This window comes from Sciurus carolinensis, chromosome 1 (genome assembly GCF_902686445.1).
Source record: "Sciurus carolinensis chromosome 1, mSciCar1.2, whole genome shotgun sequence".
Taxonomy (NCBI): Eukaryota; Metazoa; Chordata; class Mammalia; order Rodentia; family Sciuridae; genus Sciurus; species Sciurus carolinensis.
The window spans coordinates 99,114,791-99,134,576 of record NC_062213.1 but is presented as its reverse complement, the minus strand read 5'-3'; the positions used below and the strand labels follow the sequence as shown (position 1 = coordinate 99,134,576).

Here is a 19,786-nt window from a genome sequence, read left to right as displayed (position 1 = left end):
TGTTCACTTTTCCCCCGCTTTCTCTTAGTTTCGAGGCAGATGAAGGATGTGAGGCTGTCTGTCGTTGGGGATCGACGGCAGATCTGTGTTTTGTTTGTTTGCTTGCTTGCGGTGCTGGGGATTGAACCCAGGGCCTTGTGGGTTCTTGTTGGTAGAGTTGATTCACTCTACCAACTGAACTATATCCTGTTCTTTGCAAAGAAAAAACAGGAAACAGGCTCAGGAAGCGTTGCCTGTTTCTCCTTCTCCATCCAGGAAAACGAATGGCTTAAATATTAAGGGGAATGGAATCGGGCTGATCGTTTGTGAGGCCGTGGGAAGGCAAGGAACTGTCTCGGCGAAATCTGAGTCAAGCATTTTGCTTTGTCAGGTGTAGAGTCCAGGCCCCGGGGCAAGCAGAGGACGTCAACCCAAGCCAGAAAGAATGTTGCCATGGTTTCCAGAAACCGATTCTTCCCTACACCCCCCGGCTTTTTCGCCGGCGCTGGGGATTCCGTAGTTTCCGCTTCCGGTCGCGAGTGCCTCGGACCAGTGCTGAGTGCGACCGGTGAGAGTTTATAAGGTGGTTGGGACGTAACGGAGGACTTGGCGAGGGGGCATGTTTTGCATTGTTGCCCCTTTCCCAAAGACCGACAGATTCCTTTTCCGAATCGCATCCCAAACCTTCCTTTTGGTGGTGAGCGGTAGTTGGGACCCTGGGGCGCATCCTTCTACTGTCTTCCCACGCTCGCTCGGCTACGCAGGCTCTGTGGTACTTCGCCTGGCTACCATTTCTTTTTTCCGTTTTCTAGGGTTTGTACTAGCAAAGACAACAAGGGAGTCTTGCTAACGATTCGCATGCTCTACGATATTAATACCTTCCGTGTACCCCGTCTCGCGTGTCCTTGAGCACGTTTCAGTTTCAGACCTTGAATAAAACGCGCGGTGACGTGTATTTTGTTGTTCTTTCTCTTACTTGGTCTCTATGCTTTCCTTGCCCTTTCTCCATCATCCTGTAGGACCTGCAAAGTGAAGACTTAAATCCAAGGCCATGGCAAAACACCTGAAGTTCATTGCCAGGACTGTGATGGTACAGGAAGGGAACGTGGAAGGTGCATACAGGACCCTGAACAGGTAACTATGTAAAGGAATCAGAAACATGATTAGATCCACTCTCTGGGAAGTGAGGTCATACACACGTCACAGATTGTTCTCAAATCAGTACCAACCCAGGTGGGTGTCTATAGTCTTTTTGAACCTTCTCAGCCTCAAAGTTTATTTTCTTAAAAATAAAGTTCTTCCTGAAACCTAACTATGAAGCTTATTCACCAAGCAATAATCGTCCCTTTGATGATGAACCTGAATTTTATCCACGACTTAAAGAACCCAAAGGAAAAATTGAGAAGTGAAGTTCCTAGGAAGTAGTAACATAGAACTTGGTAAATAGCTGAGGGTAGGATTGGTGTGGGACAAGGCTCATGGAAGAGATTCATTTAGATTGGGATCTTGGAGAAACAAACAAGAGATGGGAGGCCATTATAGGTTTACAAGAGGGTTACAGCATAAACAAAAATACATAGATGGAAGTAAATTAGAAGTGGAGGTGCTGTACTGAGATTTTTGAATGCTAGGCTGTGAGATAGAGAATAGCCCTAATAATGCCTTACCACTCAAATTTCTCAAGCAAAAATTTGTCACCACTTGTTAGGATTTTGACTTTCTGAAATTCCTCATTCATTGTTTTCTTTCTTCAGTGAGAACCAGGGTTTGGAGAAACAAATGTGTGTTCAATTATCAAGGAGTTGTAGGAGTTTTTTGTTTGATTTTTTGCATGACACTGGAGATTGAATACAGCTGTGTTCTACCACTGAGCTATACCACTACCCTTTTTTATTTTTTATTTTGAGACTAGGCCTCAATAAGTTTCTTAGGCTGGACTTGAACTTGTGATCCTCCTGCTGCAACCTCCTGAGTAGCTGGAATTATAGGCATCACCGTGCCTGGCAGGAAAGAGATCTTGAGAGATTACATGAGCTGGCCCTCTGTCTTAAGTCCTTTAGGATGATTTTATTTCACAAGTAAAGGAAGCCCACAAAGATTATATTTCTTGGGTCATGCAATTATTGAATTGTATAGAGGAGCATAAAGCACACTTTTTTTTAGTATTCTTTGCTCTATATTACTAGTTTATTAGCTTTTCTGGAAACGGAGGGACATGTAGTCATTGTCCAGTTAAGAATCCTTATTTGATTAAGTTTAAATATTGGGATTTTGAGGACTGGGAATGCACATAAAAGGGGATTCTAATTTTTAGGAAAGCAGAGTTCTGGGTGAGCGGGACCAGATGGGGGAAGAATGCAGTAAGTGAGATGCTGTCAGAAATTAAATGAGCAGTTTCAGAATCAGGATGGTTTGTATTCTTTCAAAAGCATCTCATTTGGGGGGCTGGCAGTGTAGCCCAGTGGTAGCCTAGCATGTGTGGGGCCCTGGGTTTAATCCATAGCATTTGCAAATAAATAAAACTCAAGATCTGGTCTTGGGTCAGCCCCATCACCTCATTTTGTGTTTATGCAAACCAGTTACATACTTGGGCAGAAGGTATTCCCTGTGCATTGTCATTAAGATTAAGAGTAATCCATTAAGACAATTAAGATAATCCATTAACAGATCCTATTTCTTTCTCTTTTTCCTGTGTTGCTGCACTGCTCAGTGTGTGTGTGTGTCTGTCTCTGTCATATTTCAAACCATCTGGTGTCATGTCTAAGAGGGATGAAGTGTCTGATGACCTTTATTGGAAGCACAAAACGAATGTTTTTCAAGTGACTTACAGACTCTATATAGTGAATTAGCTAATAAAGTGAAATACTAAATTTGAGCAAAGGAATATCTCACATATAACTACCCTTTTCCCTGTCCTTTTCTTTTGTATATTTTATTTAATTTATGATTTATTTCAGTGGATTTAGATGGGTCGGAGTGGTTGAGATGTGTTTTTGTTGCTTTGTTTTTACATGCTAGGCAAGCACTCTACCACTAGCTTTATCTCTACCCTGAGATGTTCATATTACTGAGGGATATTAAAGGGCAGTTATTACTTGATAAAACAAATTTCCAGAAGGATAGTTTTTGGTCCCCTTAATTTAATCTCTATACCTAAAGTACAGGTAACACAAAAGGGATTTTGTGTTTAGACAATCAGCTAATCTGACAAGGAACCAAAATCATGCAGAGTATTTGCTTATTTGTGTGGTACTAGGGATTAATCCCAGGGCCTGGCACTTGTTAGGCGAACAGTCTACACTGAGCTACCTCCCCAGCCCTTTTTGAAAATTTTAATTATTTTGAGACAGGATCTAGTAAGTTGCCCAGGCTGGTCTCAAATTTGCTATCTTCCTGCCTCAGCCTCCCAGGTTGCTATAGTTACAGGCCTGCACCACTGTGCCCAACTATAATTTTAATACTTTTGACAACGCCACAACTTGAAAATAGTTTCTTCACGTAAATGAGGCACTATAGCTCAGTGATGTAAGAGTGCAGACTTTGGGACACGGTGGTGCATTCCTGTAATCCTAGTGGCTTAGGAGGCTCAAGCAGGAGGATCAAGAGTTCAAAGCCAAAATCGAGGTACTAATGAATTCAGTAAGACCCTGTCTCTAAATAAAATACAAAATAGAACTTGGGGTGGCTCAGTGGTTGAATGCCCCTGAGTTCAATCCCCAGTAAGCACCTCCCCCCCCCAAAAAAAAGAGACTGCCTGGTTCAGACCCCCCCAGCTCTGCCACTTAATAACTTCATGATGTCTGATAAGTTACTTAATGCCTCTGCCTCAGTTTCTTCATGTCAAGGGGAACTTATTAACGATATCCTCCTGGTGGAGTTGACCTGAGGCTTATTGATATGAATAAAGTACTTAGAACAATGTTTGGTACATAGTAGGTGTGTTAGTCAGCTTTCCTTTGCTGTGGCAGAATACTGGAGAAAATCAACCTAAAGGAGGAAAGTTTTATTTTGGTTCACAATTTCAGAGGTTTTAATCCATGGTCAACTTGTTTCATTGTTGTGGGTCTGTGGTGAAGCAGAATATCATGGTGGAGAGAGCATAGTACAGGGACACAGTACCCTGCCCTCCCCACCACACACACACGTTCCCTTTAACTAGGTCCCATACCACCTCCCAATAGTCATTCAGATTATAAGTCCAGCAATGGATTAATCCACTAATGAGGTTAGATCCCTCATGATGCAGTCATTTCCTGAAAGCCCCACCTCTGAACATAGCTGCATTGGGCACTAAGCCTTCAACACATAAGCCTTTGGGGGACATTCCAGATCCAAACTATAATAGTAGGCATTATGTGTTAGGTATTATCCCAATTGGAACTCATTATAAGGAAGTTTTGCTTCCTTAATGAAACTTTGCTTCTACAGTGGAAGTCATTGTAAGCTGGTTTTGCTCTGTGGGTGATTTGTTTTTTTGAGAGACTGAGAATTTACTTTAGTTGTCTTCTGTCTTATTTGATTAATGGGTTATGCTTAAGGTGGCCCAGAGATGGGAAAAATGAGAAAATTATTATTCAACTTTATTTTGACATGAGAATCAGTTTACTACTGATATTGGAATGAATTTTCTTGAAGACTGATGCTTTCCAACCAAGTCCTCTTCTGTTTAGCCTATTGCTAATCTCTATTTAAATAGCAGCATTTATTCCCTCTGTATTCATTCTTGTGTATATAGAATGTGTTCTTCATTTCCACTTTCAAAAATTTTAAACAGAAAATCTGAGAACTAAAATATCTCTGTCCCAGGCATGGTGACACACACCTGTAATCCCAGTAGCATTGGAGATGAAGTAGGAAGAAAAAAAAAAAAAAAAAAAGGTTCAAAGCCGCCTCAGCAATTTAGCAAGGCCTTAAGCAACTTATTGAGACTTTGTCTCAAAATAAACAGTAAAAAGTGATACTGAGGCAGGAGGATTGCAAGTTCAAGGCCAGTCTCTGCAATTTGGCAAGGCCCTAAGCAACTTAGTGAGACAGTGTCTCAGAATAAAAAAAGAGTTAGCAATGTAGCTCAGTGGTAAAGCACCTATGGATTAAATCTCCAGAACCAAAAAAATAAATTAATGTAAAGGGCTGGGGCTTGCTGGGGTTGTGGCTCAGTGATAGAGCACTTACCTAGCATGTGTGAGGCACTGGGTTTGATAAGCATCACATAAAAATAATTAAATAAAATAAAGGTATTGTGTCCATCTACAACTAAAAAAAATTTTTTTTAAATCTTTATAATCTCCTGAGATTGAGTTGATCATCTCTTCATTGAAGCCACTTCTACAGAAAGCACAAGGCCAACTCTCCTGAGAGGAGCCTTTCTAATTCTTTGGGCTTGTTCTAATTAACATACAATTATACCTCTATGTATATGCCTTTTCCAAAATCCTTATTCAGTCAGGATCTTTTTTATTTAATTGGTACTAAGTTTTTGCTTTTCTTGTTTTTTCTTTCCTGTTTTTCATTTTTAACTAAACCACTTCGTGCTCCTAGCAAGTTGGTGGTAAGTGAGGGGAAAATAAATAAATGGCAGAAAGTACATGTATACAATACCTTCTGCCCCGGCTTGGTTCTGTTTCAGGTAGTCTAAGGAGTTGGTTTTCAACTCTTTCTAAATTTCTTTCTTTTTACAAAAAGCAGCCAGCCTCATAACTTCTGTTAAGATTCTCTCTCTTTTTTTTTAATGACTGGCAGTTTACACATACATTTTTCCTGAGTGAAAGTGTTAATTTTAGTTAGAAACAGTCAGTGTGACATCTTGCAATTTTTGGCCCTGGCTGTTTTTTAGAACTACCTGGGGAATCTATAACTTTTTTTTTTTTTTTTTTTTTTTTTTTTTTTTTTTTTTTTTTAGCCAGAGACTCATTATGTTGCCCAGGCTCACCTGTTACCTCCTGGGCTCAAGCAGTCCTCCCATCTCAGCCTCCTAACGGTGCTACCACATCCAGCTTAAACAGTCATTTGGGCCTGGTAGTATAGCTCTGGGAGAGTGCTTTGATCCCTAGCACTGCAAAAACAAAACAAAAAAGCCTCTTAGTGTCAGGGCCCAACTTGAGACTAAATGAGAATATCTGTGGCATGATGTAGCATTTTCCAGAATGCCCCATGAGATTTTAATATTCTGTAAGAATTGAAAATCGTGGTTGGGGTTGTAGCTCAGTGGTAGAGCTCTTGCCTAGCATGTGTGAGGCACTGCATTTGATCCTCAGCACCACATAAAAATTTAAAAAATAAATAAATAAAGGTCCATTAACTACTAAATATTATGAAAAAAAATTGAAAATCATTTTAATAGACTAGACTCATGGCAGAGACCTATGTATACTTTTTTATCTGTATGTGCCTCACATTTACTGAGGTGTCCGGCATATAGGAAGTGCTCATTAAATGTTTAATGAACATAAATGTTCTTTGTCTTTTGTCAGTCCCTTTAAGTGTTTGTCAAACTTTTTTTTTTTTTTTTTTTTTTTTTTTTTTAATATTTTTTAGTTGTCAATGGATCTTTTTAAAATTTACTTATTTTATTTGGGTGCTGAGGATTGAACTCAGGGCCTCACACATGCCAGTCCAGTGTGCTACCACTGATCCACAACTCCAGTTCATGTCAAACTCTTCCACTGAAGTATCCTTAACAGCAGAGAAAAGCGAAGAACTATAAGCAACACAGAATATCCCTGAAGTTTCTCTTTTGGTTTTAATTAAAATTTTAGCTAAACTTTGTATTCATTGTCATTTCATCTGTTTTAGGACCAGCATTCCTGCCCTTACTTGCCTCACTCAGCTGCTTTTTTTCTTTTCACAGTGCTGGAAATTGAACTCACAACCTCACACATGCCAAGCAAACACTTTGCTACTGAGCCACATCCCGACCTCACTGCAGTTAAAATTGGTGCTCCAGGAGTGGGGATATAGCTCAGTGGTAGAGCGTTTGCCTAGCATGTGCAAGGTCCTGGATTCCTTCCCCAGTATAGCAAAACAGAAATAAAGGGCTGGGGTTGTGGCTCAGTGGTGGAGCACTTGCCTAGCATGTGTGAGGCACTGAGTTCGATCCTCAGCACCATGTAAAAATAAGTGACTAAAAAAATAAAGGTCTATCAACATGTAAAAAAAATTTAAAAAATAAATAAAAATTTTAAAAATAAAAAGGGAAAAAGTCAGTGCTTCAGTGAGATATAGCAAATTAATCCAGAAACTCTTGTTAAGTACCTTAGTTAAAAAACAGTATTTGGGGCTGGAGTTGTAGCTCAGTGGTAAAGTACTTGCCTAACGTGTGAGACACTGGGTTCAATCCTCAGCACCACATAAAAATAAATAAAGGCACTGTGTCCATATACAACTAAAAAAAATATTAAAGAAAAAGAAAAAAACATAGTATTTGGCCAGGCCCAGGGGAACATGCCTGTAATATCAACAGTTCAGGAGACTGACTGTTTCATCTCAAAATTTAAAAAATGGTCTGAGAGCTGGGCAGGGTGGTGCATGCCTATAATACCAGGGGCTTGGCAGGCTGAGTCAGGAGGATCACAAGTCCAAAGCCAGCCTCCACGACTTAGCAAGGCCCTAAACAATTTAGTGAGACTGTTTCTCAAAATAAAAAATAGAAAGGGCTGGGGATGTGGCTCATTCTGGTTTCAGTCCCTGATACAAAAAAAGAAAAGTCTGGGGGATGTAGGTCAGTGTTAGAGTACTTGTCTAGTATGCATGAGGCCATGAGTATAATCCTCATTGCCAAAGGAGAAAAAAAGAAAAGAAATTCAGGCCCCAGAGATTCAGAATCTGAAGTTTAATCTTTAGGCTTCCTTATGAGTTTAGAAAATTAGAACACTGTGGCCATGATTGTCTAGAAAACCAGTGCAGGTGCATTAGCACCAAGCAAGGTGGTGCACACCTATAATCGCAGTAGCTTGGGGGGCTGAGGCAGGAGGATTTCAAGTTCAAAGCTAGTCTCAGCAATTTAGTGCAGCCCTGTTTTAAAAATAAAAAGGGCTAGGGATGTGGCTCAGTGGTTAAGTGCCCCTGAGTTCAATTCCTGGTACCAAAAAAAGTGCATTGGTTACAAATAGCTGGCTTGGGAACATATTATGGAAATGACATAGGTATAGATATACAGATAAATTATTTATTTTATTTATTTATTTATTCTGGTATAGGGGATTGAACCCAGGGGTGCTTTACTCAGAGTTATACCCCCAGCCCTTTTTATTTTTTATTTTGAGACAGGGTCTCTTTAAGCTGCTGAGGGCCTTGCTAAGTTGCTGAGGCTGACTTTGAACTTTTGAGCCTCTTGCCCCAGTCTCCTGAGTCACTAGGATTACAGGTGTGTACCACAGTGCCCTCTATATTTATATTCTTTAGGAAGATACTTGTCATTTTAGATTCTTTCTTTAGAAAGCTGCATTTCTAGAATAAACTCCAAAAATGGTGAGAAGAAAGTGCATTTCTGTTTATTTTTTTTTTATGGTGCTAGGGATTTGAACCCAAGGCCTTGTGCTTGCGAGGCAAGCGCTCTACCAACTGAGCTATATCCCTAGCCCCATTCTGTCCCTTTTTTATCTTGAATTATTAAATAGGTGTCCCATAAATTGTTACTTCAGTTTCAGGGGGAAAAGTGAACACATATTTTGCTTTTAGAATAATTTTCTAGGCAAAGACTTTTAAACTTGTACATGTAAGTGGACCAGTTTTGGAGTGACCTAGTCTTCTGTCTTCCTGCTTACTAAATACAGTATTTTCTGACTAATGCATTATACTTCTTTTTCTCTGCTTTTCTCTAATGTTCCTTCTGACCACCTTTTCTGTATACCTTTCATATCCCAGGTTTCTCATTAACTTCTTTCAGCTTTCTGATAGTTGGTAGTTTAAAAATAAGTTGGCTGCCATGTGTAGTGGTGCACACTTGTAATCCAAGCAACATAGGAGGCTGAGGCAAGAGGATCCCAAGTTCCAGGCCAACTTTGGCAACTTATTGAGACCCTGTCCAGATTATTAATATATAAAATTTTATATAAAGTGCTCCTGGATTCAATTGGCACCACCCCCCCCCAAAAAAAAAAAAAAAAAAACTTACTGTGTTTGGAGCACAGAGGCAGTCTTACAAAAGAAACAACCTGTGTGTCTGCCCAGTAAGACCGCCACAAAATGCCTGTTACATAACCAGAGGCCCTCACCCTGGGATGAGGAGATGGAGAGTGGGGGTTGCTAGGGAGCCCTGTGTGATTGGCTGGCCCCCAGACAAGGAGAGGCAAACATACTGGAAGCATGCCCAGTTGACCCCTTTTACTCCTGGTGGGCCAGCTTCTGGGCCCATTGAGTCCTTCTACATACACGTTGGTCTTGACGTAAACTAGCTACACTGACATGTGAGTTTGCCACCCCCAGCTCCTCCCTCCAGGCAACTCGGCTCCTTTTACATAATCAGTTGAATTTCACTAAAACTGGCAGCTGGTTTCTCCTTCATATTAGGTTGCCAGGCACCCGAACTGCAGGCTGATATGTTTACACTAAAGCTCTTGGTCTGCTAGTCCTTGAACTACCTTTGGAAGCAGAAGCATTATTAGTAACACCCTTCCTATTTACTTTTTGAGTTCTGTAAAGCTCTTCTTCCATTCTTATCTATTAGATAGTTGAATAGATGCCTCTACTGTAGGGACTATAGCATTTGAAGTTAATCTGTGCTTTTTCAGAATAACTAGAAGATACAGGATGAGAGGGAATCTTCACTTGGTATCTCATAATTTTTATTTGCTCAGTGTTAGAACCATCCAAGGAACACCATTTCTCAACCACATGTTCTTTCTATCCTTTCCCCTCCACCCTATGTTCTTTTAGTAGTATTTTTCTTGCCATGAGTTTTTGTTTCACAATACAGGCATTTATTTAGTAATATGATCATCTCTTTCAAAACCCTTTTGAAATACAAATAGAGTACCCCAGAATGTGCCTGAATTCTCTCCTCTTGGAGTTCCTTTCATCCTACTTCTAAAAAACTATTTTTGTTACTCCAATAGGCTCCTCTTCCTAGGTGATACTATGTCCAGATTCTCGGTCCTTTTTATAGTCTCTCAAATCCACACTCTTTCCTTTTTACATTATATATCCAATCTCTTTCAGAGGCTTTTTTTTTTCTATATTTTCCCCAATATACTAGTCTCTAGTTCAAAAAGAGACCTTGATTAAACAGTAGTAAACATGGTACATTTACTGATAATTTTCTCTTTGCCAAGCATTATGATGTATGTAAAAATGAATAAAGAATTGGTCTTTAATCTTAGAAAGCACACAACCAATAAGGGATTTTTTTTTTTTTAATGTAGTTAAATATAATACTGTCTGATCAGTGTTCTAAGGGACATTCACAGTGTGCATTGGTTCTTCCTGGATCATGAGCAGCAGCATCACCTAGGAATTTGTTAGAAATGCACTTGGGAGGTTTGGCTCAATGATAGCATATTTGAGACCCTGGGTTCAATCCGCAGCACTGAAAAATGAAATGTATGTTCTTGAGTTCCTTTCTAGACCTACAGGAGAAAAAGACTGAAGGTGGCACAATAGTCATGTTTTAACAGGTTTTTTGTCTGTTGCATAAGTTTGAGATTAGTGCTTTAGGAAGGGAGGGAAGGAGTAATTGGTTTCACCTGGACCAGTTTACAGACATTGTTATTATTTATTTTGGGTTGAACTCAGGGGCACTTTACCACTGAGCTACATCCCTAGCCCTTTTTATTTTTCATTTTGAGATAGGGTCTCAAAAGGAGAATGGAAATAGGGCAACTGACTTACCCTTCAGATGATGCTGGCCTTGAACTTGAGATCCTCCTGCTTCAGCCTCTAGACAAAAATTGATTTGGACCTTTGAGGAACAAATAGGATTTTATCAAGTAGAAAAAGAAAGGAATGATATTCCAAGGAAAGGGAACATCATGAGCAAAGATAAAATTTTAATAACTACATAGAATGCATGAAGAGCTGTACATACTTCAGTGTGACCAGAGTATAGACTTTAAGGACAAGTTATTAAAGATAGGGTAAAGCTCAGTTGTTTGACTTTGAGCTTAGAATAATGGTTCCCAGATTTGTTGGCACATTAGAATCACCTAGGAAACGTTAAAAACAAACTCTTCCCATGCCCCTTTCCATTTCCTTGTGCTTTGTGATTTAATTAATCTGGGGTATGACCTGAGTTTGGGACTTTAAAAATATCCTCAGGTAGTTCTAATGTAAAGACAAGTCTGGGACTTACTGACTATACTCTTCTATATGATCTGATTTATGTGTTGAGATGGGCTCACATAATTACTTAGGGCCTTGCTAAATTGCAGAGGCTGGCTTTGAACTTGCGATTCTCCTGCCTCAGCATCCCAAGTCACTGGGATTACAGGTGTGTGCGACCTTGCCCAGCTCTGTTTTATTTCTTATAGAATAAATTTGAGGAGGAGACAAATACGGTTTTGAGGCAGTTGAAAATACCACTTTACCTCTAAGATAAGGTTTATGCTAGAGATAAAAATTTAGGAGTCAGTGTCTGGGTCATTTTTTTTTCTCAATCATAATTTGAAATTAGAGTCACCTGGGAAATTAAAAAAATTCCCAGTGCATGGCCCTTAAACCAGTTAAGTCAATCTTTGAAGAGTGGGAGCTAGGCATCAGTACCTTCTAAAAAGTCTTCAGGAAATGAGTGCATCAAGGTTGAGACCCTTTGGCAAAAGTTAGAAGAATTGTATAGAATCAGAATCAAGGAGGTTTATAATCAGCATTTGAAGGGATAACATTTATGGGTAAACTGAGAGAAAAGCCTACACTTTTTGGGTCAGGGTACTAAGTATTTTGGTCTTTAGTGCCTCATTTCTGTGTTGTAAGAATCTAGTGTTATATCCACATGACTTCCAGGCATGACTGTTAGTAGAACCTGCATTGATCATCTCCTTTTGGGAGTATGCAGTCATTCTCCTGGTTCCCAACTCCTGGCAACTAAAATCTGAACCAACTGATCCATACAGATATGACTCTAGTAGCCTATAACTTATTCTATAGCTGGGGCTTAGAATATCTGGTCTTCCATAGAGGGCCAGTGAAAAGGCCTGTCAGGAACCTTTGTATGAGGGACCCAGGAGCCATCAGGGAAGGAACCCCCAACCCCAACCATATTGGGGATTGAACATAGGACCTTTCACGTGATTGGCAAGCTCTGTACCACTGTATTGCACCCCAGCCCCTCATTCTTGATGTTAAACAGCAGGATCCTGTTAAACAGCCTATAGGAAAGTGGTTCTTATGTCTATTCACATTTGTAATTTACCTAAAGCTAGTTATTTTCAATTTTGTGTTCAACCTATTATTATCTCAGACTTTGTGGTCCAACATAGCAACAATAAATGGAGCTTTCCACTGGGCAGAAGTAGCTAGTAGTTTTCTTATTTTTATTTTCTTTGTTCCCTTCTTCAAGTTATAATAGCCATGTTTTAACTTCCAGTCTCCAGTTGTGTTTGTGACTGACTTTTTGCGTATCATGAAAGGACAAGGTAAGCAGGAATGGGGCCATGTAAATGAAGCCAGAAATGGAGGGACAAAGCCAGAATGGAGGTGCCACCAGCTTCTTCAGGACCAATCAATAAGAAGTTGAAATGGAAAGACAAATTATACATTGACACCAGAGGTCTTGGGAGCCTGGGGATTAGATTGGTTATAGAATAAAGCCCCAGTGTCTTCTTGGCTTGGAACAAAGGTAAATTTGTTAAGGGAGTTATTAATCCAGTGGGGAAAAATGTGCATTGAAAGGAATTGGACAGGTGAGCAAGAAATAAATTATCAATTTAACTGACACTTAGATTAATATTAATAAAACATGGTTTCTGCCTTCAGGGATTTTCAGTGTAATGAGGGAGACATTTGTATGAATAAAGGAATAGCAGAATGAAATAATTGCTAAACATATGTACAATAAAATTTCTTTAAGAAAATGAGGGACTGAGAGTGCAGCTTCACTGGTGTGGTATGGACCACCTATTTCCTGTATTTAGGTCGGTCCTAATATTTCTCAGACTTACAGATTTCAGCTGTATCAATTCTTCCCCCCAACCCCCAATACTAGGAATTGAACTCAGGACCTTTCACATGGTAGGCAAGCACTCTACCACTGAACTATATCCCCAGCTCTTTTTTTCTTTTTAGTTTTGAGACAGGGTCTTGCTAAGTTTCTTAAGGCCTTACTAAGTTGTGCAGGTTGACCTCAATGTTTCAATCCTCTTGCCTCAGCCTTCTGAGTAGCTGGAATTACAGGTGTGTGCCACTGTGCTGCACTTTCAATTCTTAATGAGAATGGAACCATATTCTCCACTAAGGACCAAGTAGGAATCACCCCCTAAAGATTTATATATATATTTTTTAAATTACAAATGACTCATCCCATTTGGAGTTTGTGAGCAGCAATGAGCCCAGGCTTCTAATCTGATTGCCTGCCTTCATACAGAATCCTCAGCATGGATGGGCTCATTGAGGACATTAAACGACGAAGATACTATGAGAAACCTTGCCGCAGACGACAGCGGGAAAGCTATGAAAACTGCCGGCGGATCTACAACATGGAAATGGCTCGAAAGATCAACTTTTTGATGCGAAAGAATCGGGCAGATCCATGGCAGGGCTGCTGAGATGTGGATTGATGGCCCACATCATTTGTCTCCACCTCTTTCTCTACAATAAACTCAAATCACATATATGCATTGGTCAGCAGTAGACCCTCTTTATTAAGTGAAAGAGACACTGAAATCAAAAGTAGTCTAGAAGTAGAATGGTGGTTGCCAAAGGATAGGGACGGGGGCAATCAGGAATTGTTTAATGGGTATAGAGTGTCAATTTGCAAATCTGAAAACATTCTGAAGATAGATGCAAAAAAAATCTGTACTTAATGCCCCTGAATTACACACAAATAGTAAAAGTGGTAATTTTTGTGTAAGTATTAACAATAAATATGTTTAAGTCTAGGATAAGTGAGGAAATTTTCCAATCTGGTAGAACATATACCTACCATTTTCTACTCACTTTTATGAATCCTAAAGCAAAATCTTACTGGAAAAACATCTGTTCCTTTTTACTGAGCTACTCCGTCCACCCCCATGCAACTGTTGAGTAAAGAGGAGAGGAAGTATGTATGTATGTGGAATAAATTCTGTTTCGAAACATCTTAACATCAGGATGGAGTGATGGAATCCTTGCTCAGAGTAATCAAGACAAGTCCAACATTAATGTTCATTCCTGTTTTTTGTCTGTCCTTTAGTTTTCCTAAAGGAGGCTAAGGGAGGGATGGTACAGAAGAAATAAAGAAGTGGATGGTAAGAAAGGTGAAATAGGGGAATGTTGAAAGAAGGGCACAGAGCCAGAAATACCATATAGCAGTGGTTCTCAATGTGTCCTTAGCAGCGTCAGCATCCCCTGAGAGAACTTGTTTGCTATGCAAATGATGGGTTCCCACTTTAGACCTTAGGTCTTCTGAATTGGAAATTGGGGTTGAAGTCCTGCTATCTGTTTTAATAGGGCTGCAGGTGATTCTAATGCCTGCTACAGTTGGAGGACCTCTGTTACCACCACCACCTCTACCTCCAGGCATTACTGGAATGTTTCACAGACCAGGATGAGAAGATCAGCTGCTTTGCTTTCCCTCCTGCTATTAGCTTCCTCTCTTCTTGGTCCCTTGAATACTGTGCTGCCAGTGTTAAGAGAATTGGTGCCAACTCCCTAGGGAGAAGATAGAGGCCAGCCCACCTCCCACAGGCTGCAGTCCTCTCAGCATGGTGTTAAAAAGGGAAATAAGCCAAGCATCTGCCAAATACTTAACGTTGCTAGTGTTTAAACATTGCCCCCTTGTGGTATAATACAGTGACTTCAGATTTTGACCTTAATTCTTTTTAAATTTTTCTTTTTACACGTAGCATACTTATTGATTAAGCAGGGACTGCAAGAAGATATCCTGGAATCACAGTGGTCCTTGCTTCTCAGGATCATCTTTATTCCACCACCATCAGGCCCATTAAATCCCTCCTTAGAAACTGCTTAGAAATAAGATCTCCTTGACTTTGGGAAATCATGATTGGAGAAGAATCTATAGACAGGTTGTCTTCAACTTTGTTATATTTATACAACCTAATTTTAGCAAGTTAGCTAATTGAATTCTTCAAATCATCTTTTGATCTCTGAATTTGGTCTCAAAATCACTTTTCAATTATTTTGAAGCCACGATGTGGTGACCTCTTGTTACATAGCATGTTTGTAGTTGCAGTAGCGAACCAGAACCAGTGTTCCTTGGGTTAAAGTTGTTTCTGAGCTCCTTCAAAAATGCTAAAGGGGCTGGGTGCGATGGTGCATGCCTGTAGTCCCAGTGGCTCGGGAGGTTAAGACAGGAGGATCACAAGTTCAAAGCCAGCCTCAGCAAAAGTAAGGGACTAAGCAACTCAGTGAGACCCTCTCTCTAAATAAAATACAAAATAAGGCTGGGGATGTGGCTCAGTGGTCAAGTGCCCCTAAGTTCAATCTCTAGTACTCCCCCACCCCCCCAAAAAATCTGGATTTAGTCATGATCTTGATGAATCACTTAACCCTTGTTTTCCTCTATAAAGTGAGGATAATGGTATCTACAGGTTTGCGGTACAGATTAAAGGAGATAAGGTGTGTCCAGTACTTAGAACAGTATTTGGCACATGGAACTCATGTCCCAGCCAGAAACCTGATCTTTGATTACTCTTCACTCAACTATGACTAGTATCAATTTAATCCCTTTGGCTATGTCTGTGACTGAATGCCAGAACCCTAGTCCCAACTACAATGACCATTTGATCATCTCCCTGTGTGTCCTGATCCATTCAGTTTAGCAAAAAATGATTTTTCTAAAATGCAACCCTATCTTTTAACTTTCCTGCTTAAACTGGTAACTGGTTCCATTGCCTTCATGACAAAATGCAAACCACTTAGCATAGCATATAAGGCCCTTTATGTCCTCTCAAACACTTTGGATAACAGCATATGCTTCATATCTCCTCTCCTGCGCTGTATATCAACTCTTGGTTGGGATGTTTTCTGTTATGCCTTTCCTGATCCCTTTACCAGCCATTCTTGGTTTGGTTTTGTGGGCTTTGCTTTGTTTGTTTGTTTGTTTTGGGTACTGACTGGGAATTTAATTATTTTTAAATGTTGGAAAACAAACTAGAATTAGATAGCTGGACTCTATTTAATCTCAATTTTGTTGGCAACATCCAGTCGAATGCATGCCTTGTCTCCATCAGACCTGATCAGGGTGTTAACCCTGGCCACATCAATGTCATAGAGCTTTTTTAAAAAATATTTTCTTAGGTGTCGATAGATCTTTATTTTATTCATTTATTTCTATGTGGTGCTGAGAATTGAAACTAGTGCCTTACACATGCTAGGCAAGCACTCTACCACTGAGCCACAACCCCAGTCCTCATAGAGCTTCTTTACAACGTGTTTAATCTGGTGTTTGTTGGCCTTGACGTCCATAATGAACACAAGTGTGCTGTTGTCTTCAATCTTCATGGCCAACTCATGGTCAGGGGGATCTTGATCATGGCATAGCGGTCAAGCTTGTTTCTCCTAGGAGAGCTCTTCAGGTATTTGGGCTGCCTCCATAGCAGCAAGGGCTTGGGCTGCCGGAAGGTAGGTGATGTGCCGATCTTCTTTTTATGGCGGTGGATGCCCTTCAACACTGCCTTCTGACCTTAAAAAGCTTTGGCTTCGCTTTGGGAGGGGCAGGAACATCGTGTAACAACGAAGCAGAGAGGCATATAGCCTCCTGAACACAAAAAAATAATGAGTTGGTATTCTTATAGATCTGGATATATGAGAGTACTGGTCTGTGACTATGTGGTAGCTCACCAGTCAACTGGCCTCACTGACAGATGATGCTAGTAATGTTCTCTCCAACCCCTTCACTAGAATCCAGTGGTTTCAGCTTGATCCAGGTGGCCTGCATCCGCCTCATTGTGGCCCAGTCTTCCTGGCGTGGCTCCGGGCAAGTTCCGCCAAGAACTTAAGGCTTAACCACTGTCTTCCCAGAGTGCTGTTTTTGCTGACACCCCAGGGAAATCCGCTGGAGTCCCCAGCCCTAACTGGGTGCTGGGGATTTAAACTCAGGGGTGCTTAACCACTGAGCTACATCTCCAACCCCCACCCCTTTTTAAAAAAAATTTTGAAACAGGATCTAAGTTTCTTAGGGCTTCACTAAATTGCTGAGACTGGTTATGAACTTGTGATCCTCCTGACTCAGCCTTCAAAACTGTTGGGATTACAGGTGTGCACCACCACTCCTGACTTTTTGTATTCTATTTTATTGTATCTTGAGTTTCCCTTTCTAAGTTAATATTTATATAAAATAGTTTATTTCTATAATACATTGTGATCTATCGCTTATTTGTCATCATTACATTTTCAGTTACTTAGAAGTTGGGTCTGTCTCTTTTACATCTATATTCCCAGGCTCTTGTATAATGCCCAGCATTTAAATATTCAATAAATATTTCTTGAAAAAATTCATGTCAATTGCAATGATCTACTGAGTCTTACGTCAGGCACTGTCCTAAATGTGTTTTGTCATATTGTAATAAAATACAAACAACATGAAGTTTACTATTATTAACCATTTTTAAGTATATAAGTCAGTGCCATTAAGTACATGTATAATGTTGAGTAACTATCACCACTGTTACAAAAAACTGTTTCATCATCTGAGACAAAAACTTATAACCCCTTTCTCCAGCATCTGGAGACTTTGTGTCTATTCTAGATAGTTCATATAAATGGAATCATACAATATTTGCCCTTTTTTCTCTGGTTCATTTCACTTAGCATAATTTGAAGGTTCATCCATGTTGTAGCATTCATTTCTTTTTAAAACAATATATTGTCATTTGTATATTCCACATTTTGGATACCTGAGTTGCTTCTTTCATTTGTTGTGAATAATGCTACTGTGAAAAAGGGTGTACAAACACTTGGACAGACAAGTACCTTTGGTGTATAAGTACACAAAGGTATATAAATAAAGTGAGACTTGCCTTTCAATTCTTTTGCTTATGTACCCAAAAGCAAGTACTCTAACACTGACTTACATCCTCAGTCCTTGAATTTCAATGCCCGTCTCAGCCTCCAGAATTACAGGTATGCCACCACATTCAACTAAATTTTCTATGTTAGTTTTTTAAGGAATTGCTGTACTTCTGTAGCAGCATCACCATTTTATATTCCTACCAATAATGCAGAAAAGTTCCAATTTCTCTACATCTTTATCAACCGTTGTCATTTTCTGGTGTGTGAATGTGTGTGTATGTATGTGTGTTGAGCCCTCCTAATGAATGTGGGGTAGCATCTTGTGGTTTTGCTTTGCCTTTTCCTAATGATTAATACTGTTGAGCATTTCTTTCATGTTTATTTGCCATTTCTTCTTTGAAAAAATATACATTCAAGTTCTTTGAGCATTTAAAAAAATTTTGTTGTAATTCTTCCTATTCTCTGAATGAGTCCCTGGATCAGATATGACTTGCAAATTTTCTCCCATTCTTTGGTTGCCTTTTAACTTTGTTGATAATGTCTTTTGATTCACAGAAGGTTTTTTGTTTGTTTGGTACTGGGGATTGAACCCAGGGGCACTTTACCAGTGAGCTATATCCCCAGACCTTTTTATTTTTCATTTTGAGATGGGGTCTTGCTAAGTAGCTGAGGCTGGCCTCAAACTTGCAGTTCTCCTGCCTCAGCCTCCCTAGATGTTGGGATTATAGGCAGTACCACTGGGCTTGGCCTTTTTATTTTATTTATTTATTTATTTGGGCACAGGGTCTCAACAAATTGCTGAGGCTGGCTTTAAATTTCTAATCCTCCTGCCTCAGCCTCCCAAGTTCCTGAGATTACAGGCATGTGCCACTACACTAGGCCCCCAGTTTTTTTTTTTTTTTTTCTTGCTGTGCTAGGAATCAAAACCAGGGTTTTGCACATGCCAGGCAAGTGCTCCACTAGCCACACATCCCCAGTCCAAGTTTTTATTCACTTATTTTATTTTTATGATGGTAGGGCTCAAACTCCAGTGCTTGCTTGTGCTAGGCAAATACTTTTACCACTGAGCTACACCCTTGTCCACCTCACATTTTAAACTTTGAAGTCCAGTTTGTTTTTTCTTTTATTGTTTCCAAGAAATTATTGCCAAATCTAATACCACAAATATTTTCCCCTGTAGTTTCTTCTAAAAATGTATACTTTTGCTCTTTAGTTTTAGTGCAGTTCTTAAATTTGGGTTGAACAGATTGTCCTTTTTCCCATTTAATAGTCTTGGTATCCTTGTTAAAAATTAGCTGACCAGGACTGGGGTTGTAGCTCAGTTGTACAGCACTTGCCTACATCACATGTGTGGCACTGGGTTTGATCTTAGCACCACATAAAAATAAGAAAAATAAAGAGTATTGTGTCCATCTATAACGAAAACATATATTTTAAAAATTAGCTGACCAGAGCAGGGAATGTAGCCTGGTGGTAGAGCACTTGCCTGGCAGATGTGGAGTCCCGGGTTCAATCTGCAGCATCAAAAAAATCAGCTGACCACATACATGAGGGTTTATTCTGTTTTATTGGTCTAAATATCCTTACATTGGCACCATGCTGCCTGTTTTTTTTTTTTAATATTTATTTCTTTAATGTGGTGCTGACAACTGAACCCAGTACCTCACATATGCCAGGCAAGCTCTCTACCACTGAGGCACGACCTCAGCCC

The 19,786-nt window shown here is 39.9% G+C and overlaps 1 protein-coding gene across 3 annotated transcripts; it reads left to right on the top strand.

The window, feature by feature from the left end:
• Positions 1–397: 397 nt before the first annotated feature.
• Mrps21 (mitochondrial ribosomal protein S21) lies at positions 398–13,742 on the top strand. Of its 3 annotated transcripts, none has more exons than XM_047565948.1 (3): positions 398–547; positions 999–1,113; positions 13,490–13,742. In XM_047565948.1, exons 2-3 carry the CDS (start codon positions 1,031–1,033, stop codon positions 13,668–13,670), a joined length of 264 nt encoding a protein of 87 aa, XP_047421904.1. In that variant the 5' UTR covers positions 398–547; positions 999–1,030; the 3' UTR covers positions 13,671–13,742. The 3 variants fall into 3 exon arrangements, with proteins under 3 accessions (XP_047421904.1, XP_047421895.1, XP_047421915.1); XM_047565939.1 differs by having other exon boundaries at positions 534–676; XM_047565959.1 differs by lacking the exon at positions 398–547 and adding an exon at positions 627–751.
• Positions 13,743–19,786: the final 6,044 nt, after the last annotated feature.